The 21,782-nt window shown below is 34.8% G+C and overlaps 1 protein-coding gene and 1 non-coding gene across 3 annotated transcripts; both read right to left on the bottom strand.

Annotated features, from left to right (window-relative positions):
• Window positions 1-3,340: 3,340 nt before the first annotated feature.
• Window positions 3,341-3,473, bottom strand: LOC126023191 (small nucleolar RNA SNORA51). Its single transcript, XR_007500395.1, has one exon. It is a non-coding gene; the product is annotated as a small nucleolar RNA SNORA51 (small nucleolar RNA).
• A 4,499-nt stretch (window positions 3,474-7,972) lies between these two features.
• LOC126023001 (olfactory receptor 6C2-like) lies at window positions 7,973-17,610 on the bottom strand. Of its 2 annotated transcripts, XM_049784041.1 has the most exons (2): window positions 16,695-17,610; window positions 7,973-8,013 (listed from the first exon to the last, which is right to left on the bottom strand). In XM_049784041.1, exons 1-2 carry the CDS (start codon window positions 17,608-17,610, stop codon window positions 7,973-7,975), a joined length of 957 nt encoding a protein of 318 aa, XP_049639998.1. The 2 variants fall into 2 exon arrangements, with proteins under 2 accessions (XP_049639998.1, XP_049640000.1); XM_049784043.1 differs by lacking the exon at window positions 7,973-8,013 and having other exon boundaries at window positions 16,675-17,610.
• Window positions 17,611-21,782: the final 4,172 nt, after the last annotated feature.

The raw sequence follows: 21,782 nt of genomic DNA, 5'->3' as shown, positions 1-21,782 counted from the left end.
AAAGGGATGTTTTGATCATCCTCTTTAGAGAACATATTCTTATTCTTAATCACCCATGCTATTTATTGACATTCTAAAATTTATTTATAGACATTTTTGTTCTTAATCCTTTTAAAATCTACTTATTCAATTAAAAATGCTATGTAATTTTTAATATGGCTAGAGGAAAGAGAATATGATTTTGGGAAAATGTATATAACTTGCTTATTGTTTCATTTTTATTTTTTTTTCAATAGACACCTTGAATATAATACTAGTCATTTTCTCTGACAAGTTAGGATCTCTTCCTTTGCTTTCAGCACTCTGGTATGAGGATGAGTTAACACTGCACACTTCTCCTTCAAACAAAGAGAATCAGACAAACAGAACAATTATAATATTTAACAACTTGACATGGCATCAAATAAAAACATTTCTATTAGGTGTGGATATGTTTAAAAGCTGAAAAAATATTACCAATGTTTATAAATTTCCCTAGAGACTTCCTCCTTTTCTTCCCTGCTTCTTTTGAGAATCATATCAGATAAATCATCATTTTCATATCTTACAAAAAGACTTTGAGTATAACTTTAGTCTTTAGAATTGTTACCTGTTCGCTCACTTGTTGCAGTAAAGAGTGGCAATATTGTCCTAGAAGTCGTGTGACTGCTGTCAAGCTGGATCCAAAACTTAAACATTAGTAGCTTTGATATTATGAATCAGGGTGATTAATTATTCTTAGTTATTCTAATACCAGTGACAAATTAAAATATTAGCTCTTCATGTATTTTCTTGTATCTCTATATAATTCAGGATTTTTGATTAATGATTATCTTACTATAATAAGTATGTCTCATTGAAAGATTAGTATTAATTTTCTCTAAACAAATAATGCTTAAATTACCAATAAATATATATATTTGTTTTAGGATTTACATAGGATATTTACTCGTATATCTCACTATTATTTCACTAAATTAGGAACAAAACTTGATGAGGTTCTTATCTTTATCAGAAAAAAAGTCATATCAGAAGTTGCAAATTCTGACTAACTCAATGATTACTCTGAATTGTTTAAACTAAGATTTCTGTAATGAACTAGAAATCTTTGGAAGGCAGCTATGCTCACCACTGTACCATCAGCGTGCCTGGACTAGAAATCTTTAAAGAGAAGTTAGGTAATAATAAACCATTCATTTTATATTAATAATTTAATTTCTCAGTTCATGAATTTTCCTTGATGCATAATTGTTCATAATAATATATAAATTTTGAGAATTAGAATGGATAGTTTGGTCATTTCATGTTATTTTGAATTATCATTGTGAAAGAATCTATGAAAAAGAAAAAATTTAAATAATGTTTGACCTAACTCATATTATGATAATTAGTACACCTTAAGTGGAACTAATAGTTAATTTTGATATCTTCTAAGAGCACTATTTAAAAATTATATTAAAATTTATTATTAGTGATATAATAGAATATATATTTATACCCTTCTTTGTAAATAGTCTCTACTTTTAGCAGAATAATGACAACTTACTTTTCTATCCGAAGTCTTCTTTAACAAAGCTCCATGGTTTCTTTTCTAAACCTTAAGTGCATAAATGACAAACATACCATAATTACTTTCTTGTGGTTCCCATTAAGTTCTTTGAAATTTATACCAGATTTCATTCTTGGACCTGGAAAGTTCTAAGATTATGACTATAATTTTGAGTTAACTTTGGCATCTCTTCAACCCCACATACTATTCCAGTTAAAAGTACCCTCAAATTCTAGGTGATAATGCATATGAAAATAGAAAATAATACCTTTTTTCTTTTTTTCACCAAGTCTGCGAGGAAATCTAAGGAGAGTTGCTTTCTCTATTACAAAATAATGTCTCCTTGATCAAGTGACTGAAACAATGAACATGCAGTGCCCAATAAATGCTAACAATTCTTTCTCTGGATTTTCTTATAAAATAATGATAATCTGCTTTCACTAGTAAAGTTGGAATATAATTTGTTGGGTTTAAAAGGTTAAGTACACAGGGATAAATGGAGAATACAAACAAATATGTGTTGATGACCCTATTCAAAGAACTTACGAAACTCTAGGGAAATTTATGTTTCAGGAGAAAGAAGTTAATGAACACCGATGGGACAGAGTCCACAGAGATATGAAATGCAACATTGATTAGATGAAGAATTCTCTTACAAGACAGAACTACATTAGTCAACTCTCAGCTATTTGATTATTATTTGTTAAATGTATTCATCAAATTATTAGGAGCATTCATTTTTTGCTCATATATTAGTCTTATTAAGGCAGAACTGGTTAATAGTTACATTTTGTTGTTCTTCTTCTTATTCTTTTTGGGGAGTCACATCCGGCAGCACTCAGGGATTACTCCTGGCTCTATGTTCAAAAATTGCTCCCTGGCAAGCTTGGGGGACCATATGGCACTGCCGGGATTTGAACCACTGTCCTTCTGTGAATTTGTGTCTTTCTGATTGTTCATCTCAGCTTCTACTTCCTAAATGCGGTCTTATTTTTGTTTAAGTGTCCACAAATATGGTCTGTCGCCTGTAAAAATATAACCTCCCTGCAACCTCATCTCCTCATGTGATCATAAGATAATACTTTCACTCATTTGAATTCTAGAATAATTCTTTCTTCCCTTGAATACTCAGATTATCCTATACCAGATATTTTATTCTATATTATTTTCCTTAACAACATTTTTAGAAATTCAGTGTTGTCAGGTGTCACATGTATCAGGGGATCTGCGTCTAATAAGTTATCAAACTTTGTCCCTGTACTATCTCTCTGACCCTATAAAAGAACTAATCTTTGTTTTCTAGTAAGACAGTATTTATTATTAAAACCTGAGTGCAATATCTTAGACAAAAGGCACAATTGCTTGGCCTTGTTAGTTCCAAGCACTGCCAGGCTCATGCATTTCTGCATAATGTAGGTTTTCCACAGAATATTTGACCTAATTAGATGATATAACTATCCCAAATACATTTATTTAAATAAAGAAAATAAGAGGAATTCAGAAATAATACAGTGAGTAGCTGACTTGCCTTTCAGTCATGCAGTTGACCAAGCTTTGAATCTCAGAGTTCAATTCTAAGTTAGACCAAAAGTGATGCCTGAACATAAAGCCAGATTAAAACTCAATTTCTACATGTATATATGATAGAAACACATGAATAATGAATAAATGATTGTCTGACATCTTTGAAAGTACTTTACATCTTTTAATTATTAAATATAAATTTTCACCAAATGTATTTATATATTAAAATTAATGAAAAAACTAATCGCAGGTTAATGCTAAGAAATCAAATATATGCTATATAAAATATTTTGTCCCCCAATTTACAATACAGACCAGGCAAAAAGCCTGTGTTGAGGTGTATATGGGGTGCATTTACTGTACCTCCTCTTTCTATACAATCAGCGTAAAGAACACAGTCTGTGGTAAGAATTGGGGGGCCTTATTTTTTCTTATCTTTTTTTTTTTTGTAATATATATAGAAAATCCTTCACCAGTGCAACATTCCCATGACTAATATCCCAAGTGTCCTTCCTCCCCACCCCATACCGGCCTGTACTCTAAACAGACTTTCTACTTCCCTCATCTAGTCAAATTTTGTTATGATAGTTCTCAGTGTAATTATTTCTGTGACTGCACTAAAAGATCTCTGTGGTGAACTTCATTTCGGAGCTGGACCCTCCAGTCCTCCTCTATTTTGTCTCTGAGAATTATTACACAAATGTTATACATTTTTCTCAAAACCCATAAATGAGGGAGATCATTCTGTGTTTATCTCTCTCCCTCTGACTTATTTCACTCACTATAATAGATTCCATATACATCCATATATAGGAAAATTTCATGGCTTCATCTCTTCTGATGGCTGCATAATATTAATTGTGTATATGTACCATTGTTTCTTTAACCATTCATTTAATGAGGGACATCTAGGCTGTTTCCAAAGTCTGGCTATTGTAAATAACGCTGCTATGAATATAGGTGTGAGAAAGGGATTTTTGTATTGTATTTTTGTGTTTCTTTTTTATATTTATTTTTTGTCAATGTGTCTGTTCATTTCTTTTTTTTTTTTTTGGTTTTTTTTTTTAGGCCACACCCGTTAGATGCTCAGGGGTTACTCCTGGCTACGCGCTCAGAAATTACCCCTGGCTTGGGGGGACCATATGGGACGCCGGGGGATCGAACCGTGGTCCTTTCCTTGGCTAGCGCTTACAAGGCAGACACCTTACCTCTAGCGCCACCTCGCCGGCCCCGTGTCTGTTCATTTCTTCTCCACATTTTTTGATGGGGTTAGATGATTTTTTCTTGTAAAGTTGTGTCAGTGCCTTGTATATTTTGGATATTAACCCCTTATCTGACGGGTATTGAGTGAATAGTTTCTCCAACTCAGTGGGTGGCTCTTGTATTCTGGGCACTATTTCCTTTGAGGTGCAGAAGCTTCTCAGATTAATATACTCTCATTTATTTATTTATTTCTGTTTTCACTTGTTTGGAGAGTATGGTTTCCTCTTTAAAGATAACTTTAGTCTCAATATCATGGAGTGTTTGACCTACATGTTGTTCTATATAATTTATAGTTTCAGGTATGATATCTAGGTCTTTAATCCATTTGAATTTTACCTTTGTACAAGATGTTAATTCTAGGTCTAAATTCTCTTTTTTACAAGTGGCTAGCCAGTTGTGCCAACACAACTTATTGAAGAGGCCCTTCCTGTTCCATTTAGGATTTCTTGTACCTTTATCAAAAATTAGGTGACGGTATATCTGGGGGAACATTCTCTGAGTACTCAAGCCTGTTCCACTGATCTATCTTTATTCCAATACCGTGCTGTTTTAATCACCACCCAGGCTGCTAGAATAGGTGGTCCCCTCTTTGTCTAGCTTACTATCAGTGATCATACATCTGTTTGGTCCTGGTGCCCTCCCTTGTTTCTCCCTCTATTTGAGAGGCTAAGCTAGATAAACCGAGTTATGTGGTTTCGTTTGAGGGAAATAAATGCAATAGAATGGGGTAAAAATTAAGCAAAAAAATTTAAAAAATAAAGAAATGAATAAATTAAAAAATATGCTGAAAATGGGTGTAGTCCTTCTAGTGGCTATCTGCCTCAGTTTAAGAGAGGAGATGAAAAAGGTAATTGAAATACCATAACAATACAAAGATAAATGTCAATTTAAATATCCAGTGAGCCCTACAGCAATAAAGAGAAGCACCACACAATAGTCTCAGTTCTGAATTCAAATCATGCTGGACTGCAAAAAGAAGGAGAAAGATAAGATAAAATAATAGAAAAATAGAAAAAGAGACATCAACTTCAATATCTATACCAAAATAAAGACGTCAAAAATACAATCAATCAATATATTTGTGGAAAAATGATTATTTTGTGCTTTTTATTCTTCCCCCCTGCATAGGCACAGTAATTATTGGGGATATTATAGAAGGAATTCCCTTGGCCTAGGAGATACAGGGTTTCTTCATCCCTGAAGTATACTGTCATGGGATGAACTATAGACTCCTTGCATGATCATTTACTCTCCCCTTAGTGCTTTCGTGGTGTATGGAATACTTATGCTTCATCATGGATGTACCTAAGGATCTTGGTGGCTGTGCAGCTCAAGGAATGGAGCCTATGATGAAGGCTTTTTTTTTGTGGTTCTAGCAGTTCTGCTTCTTCAGTGTTGTTTTAATTCTTCTTCTGTAGTTGGTGTTCTTGGTCATTATGTTGTTCCTAGGATGGAGCCTGAGACAGAGTCTTTCGTTATGTTTCTGGAAGACCCATTCACTTGCAGTTGTCTCAGACCTCTGGAATTGGATATCTTGTTTGTTGAACATATTGTAGACCAAAAACTAGGTTAGAGCTTTCTGTTGCTGTTGTTGTTGGTCCCAGGATGCGTACTGTCTAGTCCTGGTTGTAACAACCAGTCATCTGTATATAGTAATCTTGGTTTTTGCACAGATCAAAGCATGTCATCTGATTTTGTCTTATCGTTGGCTGGTGAGGAAGGATAACTTGCTCTTAGATCTAGTTTTTCCCATTTTCTCATTGTCAGGTTATCAATTTAGAACTGGTGTACGTTGGCATCAGAGCAGTATTATGAATGCCCTGGAGGGGAGTTGGTTCTTGGAGCTATTGTGGAGAAATCTGTCGTTTCTATGTCTGGGATCCAGGAGTCAAGGCTGGACAGTCGGTGCCTATTTCCTCGAGTCTAGGTTGGTTCCCCATGACATACATTCAGGGTGGGAGATGTCCCTGTATTTTTTTAAAAAAAAGTATAAGTTTTTATCCCTAGTAGCCAAGAGCTTGATTTTACAGGTAAAATTTCCCCTATTTTTAATATGCCATTGCAGGAAGAAGTGGTGCTACATTATATTGCTGGTGGATTTGTGGGTGAAGAGAGAAGAAACCAGACCCATGACAAAAACTAAAAATATATATGCTCAGATATATCTAAAGAAAAAAGAGTTTCTTAAAATAAAAAAAAGATTAAATAAAAGACATAATTAAAAGAATAAAGTGGGGCTGGAAGGGATAGCATGGAGGCAAGGCATCTGTCCTTCCTGTAGAAGAACGGTGGCTCACATTCTAGCATCCCACATGGTACCCATGCCCACCAGGGGCAACTTCCAAGCACAGAGCCAGGAGCACCTTCCGAGCTCTGCCAGTGGTGACCCCAAAAGAAGCACAAAACAAATCAAATCAAAAAAACAAAAAGTAGAGCAAAAAGAAACAAAAAATAATAAAACGAAGAAAAACAGAAAACACGAACAAGGGGGGAAAACAAACAAACAAACAAAAAGGGAGAAAGTGATACAGATTACATTTGGGGAGAAACAGTATAAGAGGTAGTGTTATATAGGTCTATACTTATGATGATAGTATAGGCTTCCCCATTGTCTTTTGAGATTTCTTCGTGAGGTGTGGGCTCCACGGTGGGAGGTCCTGGATAGAGTTCTTGTAATGGGAGTCCTTTTGGAGCTTATCTGGTATTAAGCCATAGTCCACAATAGGTAAAGGTGATTAGGAGGGCCACACTACATGAGTCAGTCGGGGTTGTATTTTGTCGCCAGGAACGAGGTGTGAACTTGAGTGGGTGTCTCTTCACTTGGGAACTGGGTACTGCTTCATTGGTGTAGGAGGTTGGTCTTGATGACTAGTGGGTTAAGAACTGAGGGTGTAGAGTTATAACATGGTGGGGATATCGGGGATTGGATTAAGGTGTGAAGGGATAGTCAGGTTTCTGAGGGGGAAGAGAGGAGAGTACATGGGAGGGGTTATATAGGATATAGGTATGTATTTTTTGTGGTTTAGGTTTGTCTCTTAAGGAGGATTCCTATATCCGTGTGCTCCTGCCCCCATATAAACATATAGAAGTTAGCTTTGGTATATATTAATGTAGAAAGGTGGGGAGGGCAAGAGATACACTGAGTACAGAAAGATAGGTAGGTATAGTACTTGTAAGGAAAGGAAACTAATAGATCAACATTTGGATATGTTTCGGTTTTGTGTCTCAAGTACTAACCATTGTGTTAGTGAGGTCTATCTATATAGGTGTTTACCCTTTGCAGTATTGTCTGCAGCACCCTTTATATCAGCTTTCTTTACTTTCCTATAGAGGAGGTAACCATGTGGTTTTTATTTGACCTGGATTAAATTGATGGTAATGAGGAGAAGGTGGAAGTAGAGGGAGACAAGAAGAGAGAAAAGGGAAAAAAATAAACAGAACAAATCAAACCAACAATTCAACAACAACAACAAAAATATGAAGTAATGAGAAGAAAGGGTAAAGGAGCAAGGGCATGTTAGTTTGCTTGAACGTATTCGATGCTTAGGCCCTAGTAAAAAATCTGTAGGTCACTGTTGTTGCTTTGGTGGTCTGGCTGGTCATGCGTTCAGGTCCTAAAAGAAGGCATAATCTAGAGATAAAGGGTATGTTAAAGAGTTATATCTGGACATTTTCATGATGCAAGCTGAGTATGGTGCCTTGTATGACTCAGCACCGAGGTACCACCATAGGATGTTCACCCTTTATATCCAGGAATCCCTATGGGCAGAAAAACTGAGAGGTTATTTTAAATGTGGTAAGGTTAAGGCATTCAACCATAATGTTTTGAAATGTTTCCATTGGAGTCAATAATTTCCATCATAATCCTTACCTGTATTCCTGTATAAGATACCTAGTAAATTATTATGGGCCTTTGTGATAAAATAATAGTTACATACCTGTTCTCTCTACGCTGCTGTTTCTGCTGTTGCTGGTATCTTTATGATATAATGTGTCATCGGGCTTCATGTTGTTTCTATTCCCTTTGTTTTGGGCTCTACTTCCCAGTATATTGTGATTATTATAGTATTTAAGGTTTCTGTCCTCTTACACCCTGTTATTTAATCGTGGGGTTTTGGTTATATATCTGGTGCCTATTCTAGATACTTCAGAATAGTGCTATCATTCTGTGTTTATCTTTCATCTTCTGGCTTGCTTCATTTAACATAATATGTTCTAGGTCCATCCACGTTGCTGCAAAGTCAGTGATCATATAATTTCTGACTGCCATGTAGTATTCCATTGTGTATAGATACCACATCTTAATGATCCACTCATCTGTCGTTGGACATCGAGCTTGGTTCCAAGACTTGGCTATTATACTAAGTGCTGCAATAAATAGTGGGGTGCACACATACTTTGGGATGAATGTCCCTCTGACTTGGGGGGTAGATACCTAGGAGAGCAATTGCTGGGTCAAATGGCAGCTCAATTCTGAGTTTCTTTAGCACTCTCCAGACTGTTCTCCATAGGTGTCAGCATTCCCACCAGCAGTGGATTAGAGTGCCTTTCATACCACAACCCCGCCAACAGAGATTGTTCCCATTATTTTTGATGTAAGCCATCATCACTGCTGTAAGGTGGTACCGCATTGTTGTCTTGATTTCCCTAATGATTAGTGAAGGTAAGCATGTTTTCTTGTGTTTGTTGGCCATCCTTCAGTCTTCCTCAGAGAAGTGTCTATTCATTTTGTCCTCCCAGTTTTTTATAGCTTTATTTGGTTTTGGGGGCTCAGATTTCTGAGTGCTTTATATATTCTGGATATCAGCTCTTTATCTGATATGTTGAGTGAAAAGATTTTTTCCCAGTCAGTTAACTGTCTTCTTTTGTTCATGAGGGTTTCTTTTGCCATGCAGAAGCCTTTTAATTTGATGTAATCCCATTTGTTTATGTTTGATGCTAAAGTTCTTGCCATTGGTGCTCCATCCTCGAAGACCTTTTTGATATATGGGTCTTCGAGTGTTCTGCCTATTTTATTCTTAATAAACTTTATAGATTTGGGTCTGATTTCAAGGTCTTTGATCCATATTGAGTTGACTTTTGTATAAGGAGTGAGGTATGGGTCAATTTTCAATTTCTTACATGTGGTTTTTCAGTTGTACCAACACCATTTGTTGAAGAGACTTCCTTTGTTCCATTTCAAGTGCTTGGCTCTTTTGTAAAAAATTAGTTGGCTGTATATCTGGGGGTTTATGTCTGGGAATTCTGTTCTGCCCCATTGGTCTGAGGTCCTGTCTTTGTTCCAGTACCATGCTGTTTTGATCACTATGGCTTTATAGTGTAGTTGCAGGTTAGATAAAGAGATGCCACCCAGCTTCTTATTTTTCAATATGTGTTTGGCTATCCTGGGTCTTTTGTGGTTCCAGATAAATTTTATAATTGTTTGTTCTAATTCTTTAGAGAATGTTTGAATTTGGATAGGGATTGCATTAAATCTATATAAGAGTTTGGGTAGGATAGTCATTTTGACTATGTTGATTCTACCTACCCATGAGCATGGGATGTTCTTCCATTTCCTTAAATCCTCTTCAATTTCTTTTTGAAGTGTTTTGAAGTTTCCCTGGTATAGGTCCTTCACTTCCCTTGTAAGGTTGATTCCTAGGTACCTGATATTTTTGATACTATTTTAAATGGAATTGCATTTTTAATCGCTCTCTCTTTTCAGTTTTGTTATTTGTATAGAGAAACGCTACTGTCTTTTGTGTATTGACTTTGTAGCCAGCCACTTTGCTGTATTGGTTAATTGTTTCTAGGAGTTTTACTGTCGACTCTTTAGGGTTTTAGATGTATATCATCATATCATCTGCAAAAAGAGATAGTTTGAGTTTCTCTTTCCCAATTTGGATTCATTTGATTCCCTTCTCTTGCCGGATTGCTATTGCTAGGACTTCTAAGATTATATTGAATAAGAGTGGAGAGAGTGGACAGCCTTGCCTAGTTTCTGACCTTAATGTAAATGCTTCTAGTTTTTTGCCATTAAAGATAATGTTGGCTGTGGGCTTTTCATAGATAGATATAACTATCTTGAGGAAGGTTCCTTCTAACCCTATTTTACTGAGTGTCTTTAACATGAAAGAGTGTTGTATTTTGTCAAATGCCTTCTCTGCATCGATTGATATGATCATGTGGTTTTTGTCTTTCTTGTTGTTGATGTGATGTTTGATGTTGATTGATTTGCGTATGTTAAACCAACCTTGCATTCCTGGGATAAAACCCACTTGGTCATCGTGTATGATCTTTTTGATCAAGTACTGTATTCAGTTTGCTAAGATTTTGTGGAGTATCCTTGCATCTATGTTCATTAGTGAGATTGGTCTGTAGTTTTCTTTCTTGGTGGTGTCTTTGCCATCTTTGGGAATGAGTGTGATATTAGCCTCATAAAAGGAGTCGGGGAGGATTTCTGTTTTTTCGATGGTTTGGAAGAGCCTGTGGAAAAGTGGTAGTAAGTCTTCTCGGAATGTTTGATAGAATTCACCCATAAATCCATCTGGGCCTGGACTCTTATTCTTAGGGAGTTTCTTAATTACATATTCAATTTCCTCTGGAGTGATTGGTCTGCTTAGGTTTTCTAGGTCTTCCTTTTCCAGTCTCGTAAGATGGTATTTTCCAGGAATCTGTTGATTTCTACTGGGTTCTCTAGCCTAACTGAGTATAGTTGTTCATGCTATGATCTCATGATATGTTGTAGATCTTGGGGTTCTGTTGTAATCTCTCCCCTTTCATTTGTGATCCTACTAATTTGGGTGTTTTCCCTTTTTTTGGTGAGTTTTGCCAGTGGTTTTTCTATCTTGTTTATTTTTTTGAAAAACCAACTCCTAGTCTCAATGATTTTTTGTATTGTTCTCTTAGTTTCTATGTTGATTATTTCTGCTCTGGTTTTTATTATTTCTTTCTTCTGGTTGTGGTTGGATTTCTTTGCTGCTGTTGTTGCAATTCCTTGAGATGATCCTTTAAACAGTTGATTTTGTCATTTTCCTCTTTCTTAATATAGGCCTGAATTGCTATGAGTTTTCCCCTAATTACTGCTTTTGCTGTGTCCCACAAATTTTGCCAAGTTGTCTCTTCATTATTATTTGTCTCGAGAAATCTTTTTATTTCTTCCTTAAGTTGCTCTTTGATCCAGCTGTTATTGAGCAGCGTGTTGTTTAATATCCAGGTACTAGTTTTTCTGCATTGCTTCTTCTTGCAGTCAATTTTGACCTCTGTTGCATAGTGATCTGATAGGGTGCTTCTAATGATCCTTACACTTGTGGTCTTAGATAGGTTAGATTTGTATCCTAATACAAGGTCTATTCTGGAGAAGGTTCCATGAGGGCTTGAGAAGAATGTGTATTCTGTTTTCTGGGGGTGGAGGGCCCTATATAAGTCTATTAACCCTAGATCTTCTAATTTTTTTATTTAGGGCTCTTATTTCTTTGCTATTTTTCTGTTTGGTGGTTCTGTCCAGTAATGATAGTGGAGTATTAATGTCTCCTACTATTATCACATTTCCCTTCATGTGTTTCTCCAGGTTTGCTAGCAGTTGCCTCACATATTTTGACTCTACATTAGGTGCATAAATATTGATAAGGGTTAGTACCTCTTGATCTAGTGTACCCCTTATTAGTATGTAATGACCTTCTTTGTCTCTGATCACTTTCTTGAGGTTTAATGGAATTTGGTCTTATATAAGAATGGCTGTCCCTGCTCTGTTTTGTTTTCCATTGGCCTGAAAGATTGATTTCCATCCTTTTCTAAGCCTATGCCTGTCCTGTACTTGTAAGTGTGTTTCTTGCAGGCAGCATAAGTACAGTTTATGTTTTCTAATCCAGTTCTCTACTATGTGTCTTTTAATGGGAGAGTTTAGTCCGTTAACATTTAGGGAGATTATCGACAGAGAGGGTTATTGTGCAGTTGTGTTCTATGGTGTGATTGTTGTTATAATCAGGGGTATGGATTGTGTAATTCATCTCTGAGTAGGTCATTTAGAATAGTTTTTTTGCACAAATAATGCAAGATCGTTTTTGTATAAGAATGTTTTTAGGGTACCGTCCTATATGAATGAGAGTTTTGCTGGGTATTGTACTCTAGGGCTGGAAATTTTTTCCATTCAGTCGTTTAAGGGACAGCCATTTTTATATCAAAAAAATTGCATTCAACCTCAAGAAAGTGATCAGAGACAAAGAGGGTCACTACTTATTGATTAGGGGAACACAGATCAAGAATACTGTCTCTGGTCAATATTTATGCACCAAATGCAGTGCCAGGAAATATGTAAGGCATTTGCTCTCAAATCTGGGAAACATATGGAAGGAAGTGTGATACTAGTAGGAGATCTCAATACACTAGTATCACCACTGGACAGATCCACCAGATAGAAAATTAGCAAACTAATAAGAGCCCTAAATGAGAAATTAGAACTAGGACTAGTGGACTTATATGTGACTTCACCCTGGTTTTACATGTAACTACCTACACTTATATAGGCCCTCCACTCCAGAAAGCAAAGTAGGGGGATATGTTATGCATGCTGGAGCAGAGGTGGAGAGAGGACAACACTGTTGGTGGAGAGAGGACAACAATGTTGGTGGGAATGCCCTCGATTCAATGTCACTATGTTCCTAAATTATTACTGTGAAATATTTGTAATCCACTTTGGTCAAAATAAAAATTAATAAGAGAAAAAACTGTAATTGCCATACTAATATCAGACAACACTAACGTTAGACTTAGAAAAGTTATAAAAAACAAAGATGATCATTTCATACTAATACAAGGATATGTACAGCTGAAGATATTAATCTAAACATTTACACACCTAATGAGGGACCAGAAACATATTTAATTGCTGACAAACCTGAAAGAAAATATCAATAGTAACAAAATAATAGTGGGAGACCTCAACACTGTCCTGTCACCTCTTGATAGGTTAACCAGGCTGAAACCCAACAAGAGTATACTAGCTCTAAAAAGAGAAATGGATGAAAGTGGACTAGTATATAGAAGTGGACTAGTATGTAGAAAGTGGACTAGATAGGGCACTCCATCCCCAGAAAACAGAATACATTCTTCTCCAATGCACATGGGTCATTTTCTAGGATAGACCACATGCTGTCCTATGAAACATATCTCCATAATATCAAGAGGATAGAAATTGTGACCTTCTCACATCACAAGTCACTAAAATTAAAAGTAAACCACAAAGGGTTACAGAAGAACAACTTTAACACTTGGAACAGCACACTGCTGAACAACCAGTGGGTCAGAGATGAAATCAAAAAGAAAATCAAAACATTTCTGGAAAAAAATTACAAAGACACAACTGTCTGAATTTATGGGACACAGCAAAAGCTATACTAAGAAAAAAATTATATTCCCATCACCAATGTCCAAATCTCCCTCCTCCCCACCCGACCCCCGCCTGTACTCCAGACAGGCTCTCCATTTTCCTCATACATTCTCGTTATTAGGACAGTTCAAAATGTAGTTATTTCTCTAACTAAACTCATCACTCTTTGTGGTGAGCTTCCTGGGGTGAGCTGGAACTTCCAGCTCTTTTCTCTTTTGTGTCTGAAAATTATTATTACAAGGGTGTCTTTCATTTTTCTTAAAACCCATAGATGAGTGAGACCATTCTGTGTTTTTCTCTCTCTCTCTCTGACTTATTTCACTCAGCATAATAGATTCCGTGTACATCCATGTATAAGAAAATTTCATGACTTCATCTCTCCTGACAGCTGCATAATATTCCATTGTGTATATGTACCACAGTTTCTTTAGCCATTCGTCTGTTGAAGGGCATCTTGGTTGTTTCCCAGAGTCTTGCTATGGTAAATAGTGCTGCAATGAATATAGGTGTAAGGAAGGGGTTTTTGTATTGTATTATTGTGTTCCTAGGGTATATTCCTAGGAGTGGTATAGCTGGATTGTATGGGAGCTCGATTTCCAGTTTTTTGGAGGGACATTGGTGATGGGAATGTTGCACTGGTGATGGGTGGTGTTCTTTACATGACTGAAACCCAAACACAATCATGTATGTAATCAAGGTGTTTAAATAAATTAAAAAAAAAGAAATAGAAACGAATAAATTCAAGGGACTACTTATCCATGCACATATTTCACAAGCTTTCTAACTGGTTGGAAGCTCACATCAGTGCTGTTATACAACTTCTAAAATAATCTGACCTTGGGAGAGAATCATGGCTTTGTAAATTAGAGAAGTCACTTTTATTAAGAAACATATTTCCCCAAATCAAATATTATACTTTGCCTTTCTTTTAAAATTGTATTAAAATGTTATTAAATCTATTTTGTTTTAAATGAACAGTAAAGATTATATACTCAAAAATGCCCACACTGCATCTAACTATATATCTCTGAGACTTTAGTAATATACTAAAAATTAAAGTAGTCCAAGGTTATCCTGAACAAAATAATTTACTCCTACTATTCCAATCTTCTCTGATTACTCTTTTTGGGGAGGTAGGGATGGGTGCTCCCAAGTAGGTGTGATGGTAGTCAGGACTTGAGGTCATTTAGAATCCTCTCAGAGGTCCAGGGATACACCTAACAGTGATACACTCACAGGGGTGCTGTTTATTTCTCAGGATTGAACCAGTGTCCTAAACATGGATAATCCCATAACTGTTAATCATTCTTTATAGGGATTCATATATATTCATTGGTATCTTTTCAGTGTTTCTTTCTGCAGAATCAATAAAACAAAAACAGTATTCTAATAAAAAAAAAGAAAAAAATTATAGCTTTGAAAGCACACATCAGCAAGGAAGAAGGGGCCTATATAAATTGTTTAATGAAATATTTTTAAGAATTAGAAAATGATTAATAAAAGGAACCTAAAATAGGTAAGCAGAAGGAAATAATAAAGCTTAGGACAGAAATCAATAAAATAAAAAGAAAAAGAAAAAACAATTTGAAAGATCAAAGAAAGCAAAAGTTGGTTCTTTGAAAAAATAAACAAGATTGACAAACCACTAGCAAAACTCACAAAGAAACAGAGATACTTAATAAACAGAATTAGAAATGAGGGTGAGATTACTACAGATACTGGAGAGATTCAAAAGTTAATCAGAATCTACTTTGATAAACTCTATGCCATGAAACATGAGAACCTGGAAGAAATGGATAAATTGTTGGACTCCTGCAATTTTCCTTGGTTAAAGCAGGATGATCTAGCATATATAATAGACCCATTACTACTGAGAAAATTAAAAAAGTAATCAAAAATCTTCACAAAAGCAAAAGCCTAAGCCCAGATAAATTCACTAACAAATTCTTTCAAATCTTTCTAGAGGAACTACTCCCAATACTTTTCAGGCTCTTTTGTAAAACTGGAAAATCAGGAACACTCCTAATAGTTTTTATGAATCTAATATTACCCTGATACCAAAACCAGACAGTGATGTTGCAGGATTAGAAAACTACAGACCAATATTTCTGATGAACACATATCCAAAAATCGTCAACAAAATTCTGTCAAATAGGCTCCAATGCCTCATTAAGAAGAACATACAACTTGACCAAATAGGATTCATTCCAGAAATACAAGGATGGTTTAACATATATATAAGTTAATAATACATCATATCAATAAAAAATGAAAACCATATGGTCATTTCAATAGATACAAAGAAAGCATCTGATAAGGTCAAACACCCATTGATAAAAATTCTCATCAAGATGGGAATGGAAGAAACTTTTTTCAATATAGTCAAGGCCATCTGCCACAAGCCAATGACAAATATTGTTTTCAGTGGTGATAAATTAAAAGTGTTTCCTCTAAAATCTGGGAAACACAAGGCAGCCCTCTCACACCACTTCTATTCAACATAGTGATGGAAGTTCTTGCCATAGCAATTAGGCAAGAAAAAGATATCAAGGGCATCCAGATAAGAAAGGAAGAAGTCAAGCTATCACTGTTTGCAGATGACATAATAGTATATTTAGAAAACCCTAAAGATTCTACGAAAAAGTTTCTAGAAACAATAGATTAATAGAGAAAAGTAGCAGGCTACAAAATTTACAAGCAGAAATTAAAATTTTTATGTAACTTAAGGTCAGTTTTTTCCTTTTATGAAAAAGAAATAATGTTGCCCTACAACATTTATGCCAGTATATAACACTAACTTTTGTATTTGTACATGAGACATTGTGTTGAATTTCTCTTCTCCCATAATAAGCACTAGAAAAACTAGCCTGATAACTTGGTTTAATATTTCATTTTTTATTTATTTGACAATATTGATTTTGGGTGAATCATTGGATTCTTACAATATTATGAAAACTCTCCTGTAAAAGTAATATATTAATTCATTGCCTTGCTATTTTTTGAGAAAGAAACAATTTTTTATCGAGTCACTAAATGCTTGTTTTGCTTGCTTGTTTCTGAGGGTATAGATAAATGGGTTTAGCATAGGGGCTATGGAAGTTGTGAGCATTGCCACTCCCTTGTTAATCGCCACTTCATCTTTAGCTGAAGGATTTGCATAAACAAAGAGGCAGCCTCCATAAGTAATGGAGACAACAATCATATGGGAAGAACAGGTAGAAAAAGCCTTTTGCCTTTGCTTAACAGAAGGAAATTTTAGGATTGTCTTGATGATATATATATAGGGAAGAAGTACACACATGAGAGTTATGGTTAAGGTCATCAAAGCACAAGCTAAAACCATCTGTTCCATGATCCATGTGTCTGTGCAAGAGATCTTGAGAAGAGGAGATGCATCACAAAGGAAATGGTCAATGACATTTGAGTCACAGAACTCTAAGTTTAAAAAGATGCTAAAAGGAGGAAGTATGATTAATAAACCTCCAACCCAACAGCAGAGAACAAATCTCCTGCAGACTCTGTTGCTCATGATGGTAACATAATGCAAAGGTTTGCAGATCGCTACATAGCGGTCATAGGACATGATAGCTAGGAGAAAAAATTCAATGATTCCCAGATAGATAGCAAAAAAAAGTTGTCCAATACAATCATTGTAAGTAATAGTTCTGTCTCCAGTAGACAAACTATAAAGGAATCGAGGAATGCAGGCTGTAGTGAATGAGATCTCTAAGATGGAAAAATTTTGGAGGAAAAAGTACATAGCAGATTTCATCTGAGAATTAAAAGTGGTGAGGGTAATGATGGTTAAGTTTCCAGTTACACTCAACAGGTAAGTGACAAGCAGGAAAATGAATATCAAAACTTGAAGCTGTGGATCATCAGTTAATCCTAGTAGGATGAACCTGGTTACTCTTGTGTGGTTTCTCATCTTTTTCTCTTTAATTTAGTCTGCATTAAGATTAAAAATAAAAAAGTCATTAAATACTTGCAAAGATTAGTGTTTTCAAATAATATCAATTAATGCATTGTTAATTATTATTTTTGAATAATATAAATTAATTATTCATTAACAACTGAATAATTAATTGAATGATTAATACATATTGAATATATACCTATACCTAGTTCTATGATGAGTAGAAATTAACTGATTAAGGTTTTTTAATATTATTTTTATTGTACCAAAGTTTCCCCCTTTATTTCCTAGCTTTTATTTTTAAATATCATGAATTTTCAAATAATTAGGTAATTTATTTTTTTTTTTTTGGTTTTTGGGCCACACCCGTTTGACGCTCAGGGGTTACTCCTGGCTATGTGCTCAGAAATCGCCCCTGGCTTGGGGGGACCATATGGGACGCCGGGGGATCGAACCGCGGTCCTTCCTTGGCTAGTGCTTCCTTACCTCCAGCGCCACCTACCCGGCCCCAGGTAATTTATTTTTAGTTACGTTAGTTGAAAGGAATTTTAAATGTACTTTACTATCCCTTGCCACTTTCCACCAAGAATTATATAATATCAAAGTAACATTAAATGTATTACCACCTCACATGAGTGATATTGTTCCACATCAAAAGAATAAGTACATCTAGTGCTGGGGGTAAATGAGCACTTATACATGGCTGATAATATTGATACGTTTGAAAAACTCTGAGAAACATATTTTGAAAACTATTTAATCCTGAAAAATTAAGACTTTAATATTCATATTAACCAGTAATTCCATAACATGCATCTATCCAAAGTGCCCAAAATTATATGAAAAATCACGTGTACTTATATGTTCATAGCTGGAATATTTACATTAGTTAAAATTTGGAAATAATTCATGTAATCCAAATATTTGTGAGTAGATAAAGAAATTATACATACTAAATTATAACATACTAAAATTTACTCTTTATATAATTTAATTTAGCATACTAATTTCTAACACATTTCTTGAATTATTTCAACGTAATTTTAATCAAGCAGCATTTAAATTTCTGTACAAAAAATTAAAGACATGATTTAAAACTTATTTGTGATCTTGGGATTATTAAAATATAGTAAATATCACATATTTAGTTCTACTTAATTTTCTATATGTTATGAAAGTCTTAAAATATTTGTATGAGCTACAAAGTTCCCAGAATTTCCAAGTAAATTTTGAGAAAAATAAAACTAGTGGCATCCCATTACCTCAACTCACCTTCAACTATAAATAAGTAGAGCATTATTCTGTTGGAGCAAACTGTATAACTTGCATCAGTATATTTATAATAACTGAGTCAGTAGAATTGAGTGTTCAAAATATATTCTTATATTATGAAAGCTAGTTTTATGACAGATGAACCAACAGCATGTGATTGAAAAAAAGCAAGCATTTTCAAAATTTTGTTTAGTGGAACTGGATATTTAATTATAAAACTATTAACTATAGCGCTATTTCATAACATACATAACTAAAAAAGAGACCAATTTGATACCAAAATCTATATTATAGTAAAATAAACAAGGAAACATTACATAATAATGCCTTGAATGATGTTTTCAGTTAAAATCCATTGGCAAGGAAAACTAATACAGAATAAACTAAACAGATTGTAACAAGATTAAAACTATACATCTTGAAAGTAACTTCAATTAAAAAATAATTCCACTAAATTGTAGAAATATTTTTCTTCCCATTTATATAGCAAAGCTCTAAGATCTTATATATTTAAAGAACTTATAGAAACTTCCACCACCACCGCCACCACCACCAACAAGCAAAAACAAAACAAAACAAAAGCAATGAGTATAAGAAATGAAGATAAATTTCTTGAGTTAATGCTAAGAGATTGATAAATGCACATGCAAACATGTTCACTATCAGTAATTATCAGAGAAATATAAAGACATTCATGTCTACTCAGAAATGAAAATAGCTACTCTCTCTCTTCCTCTCTTTGAATCTCTCTTTAATTTCTCTCTGTATATGCAAACACACAAAAGTTAAGACAGACATCTTGGTGAAGAAAAAGGAAATCTTATCAACTGTTGGTGAGACAATATAGATTTTTCAAATATTAATTGAATCATATTTTGATTATTTTTGTTATAGTTTTGGGACCATGCCTAGATATGCTCTGGTCTCTACATTCAGGTATCACTCTTGGTGGTGCTTAGGGAACCCATCTGGGATACTAAGTATAGAAACATGGTCTGCTGAGTACAAGGCAAGTTCCCTTCCTGCTATACTGTTTTGATATCCCTGATCTGCATCTTGTCTAGAATTTCTACATATGTATTCCCACAATACAAAAGATTTTGAAAGATATACACGTATTTGTGGTAGCAGTATTTACAATATTAAATGAAATTTACAATGGAATGAAATGCTAATAAGTTATGTGAAAAGATCACACCTTACTTTCTGCTACACTTTGGAATTGTAAAACATTATGCTAAGATAAATAATAGAAGGAAAAATTTAAATAACAAGTGAGCCCATTCATATGTGGTATGCAAGGTAAGAAAACAAAGGATTAGCTAATATCTAATATCATTCATAATAATCAATAATATCCAATATTTAAACAAATATTTAAACAAATACTTAAGCTATGAGGACAGAACTGACATTACTATTGGAAGCATTTTTTCTTCAATAGTAGAATGATTCTGGCACTTATGGTGAGTGTGGTATGGTAGATAGTATCCATAAAACACATTCATTTACAAACCAAAGTTTCCTTCATAAAATGTTGAGTTTTATCGGCATTGTAAATATATCAAGATGCAATTTATAAATATATAAAATAAATGCTGTTACAATTACCTTTTAAATATTCTATAGAATCTCTTGTGATTTTCTTCCTTCTTTAATGTGTATCAATCAGACTTTATTATTTTCCCAGTTTTATTCTCTAGTATTTGACCAATTTTGTTAATTATTCAATGAATCAGATTAGCCAATTTCAAACCAGGCTAGCTCCATAAACTCACTCTTTTCTCAAAAACAAAAACAAAAACAAAAAAAAAAACCAAACAAAAAAAAACCCACAAAACTGAAAGATGAAAGATTATGCGTCTGACACAAAAAAAAAAAAAAAAACCCACAAAACTGAAAGATGAAAGATTATGCGTCTGACACAGGACCATGAAGCACAAAGCTGTACATTTCTTGAGAGGAGGGTGGGACAAGCCCCCACCATGCCAAAGCCATGCTTGCTGCCTTTATCACCCAAAATCTCTATTTCCCCAGTGGCCTGCCTCACCACTGAACCTCTACAATTCCCTGTGGGGATGTCGATCTGACCACATTTCATGTACATTAGTTGTTGGGCTGATATTACTAGGGATTTTTTTTTGGGGGGGTGGATAAATGTGAGCATTCTCCTCTGTATCTTCCCTTTTCCAGGAAAGCCTGACAGCTGTAACAATGCCCACAAATGCAGTCACCACGTTCAAACGGGGCCAGCTTCATAGACTCACTTTTTTCTTGAATGAGATACAAATAGAACATGAAAGATTATAACCACACCGGCTCTTGCACAAAGTTAGTAATCGCACAAGAGTAGCATGGGTCAAATTTCACCCACTCCAGGCTATGCTTGCTGCCTCCATCAACCAGAAGAATCATTTGCACAATGGCCTACCTCATTACTGACCCTCTACTCTTCCCTTTGATGATCTGCTATCACCCGGGTTATTTTTGGAGTGATTGTGGACACCCTCCTCGATATCTTCTTCTTCTGAGAAAGCTGTAACCACACCAAGTTGCAGTTATTATGTTTGAAGTGGTCTTCTTTTAGTCCTGGCAGCTGAGTCTATGCTGTTAAAATACATAATATTGTAGCTTATAATTTCTGGACAACCTTATTTGTTTTTATGCTTTCATTCCTAAAAGAAACACCACAGTTTTACAATTGGATATATAACAACGAAGGCTTACAAAACCTCATTGTATTAATGATTTCTATGTTGATACAATAATTTTTGTAGATGAGCTTGCTAATGCATTTCTTCTTTTTCCTTTTTTCTCTTTTCTTCTATTTCTCTTTTTAATTTTTATTTTCATTTACTTTAGTCAATTTCCTTTCACTTATCTGGAAAAAAACTCATTATGATCAATTATGT

The sequence above is a fragment of the Suncus etruscus genome, chromosome 11 (genome assembly GCF_024139225.1).
Source record: "Suncus etruscus isolate mSunEtr1 chromosome 11, mSunEtr1.pri.cur, whole genome shotgun sequence".
Classification (NCBI taxonomy): domain Eukaryota; kingdom Metazoa; phylum Chordata; class Mammalia; order Eulipotyphla; family Soricidae; genus Suncus; species Suncus etruscus.
This window is presented reverse-complemented; position numbering and strand designations above follow the sequence as displayed.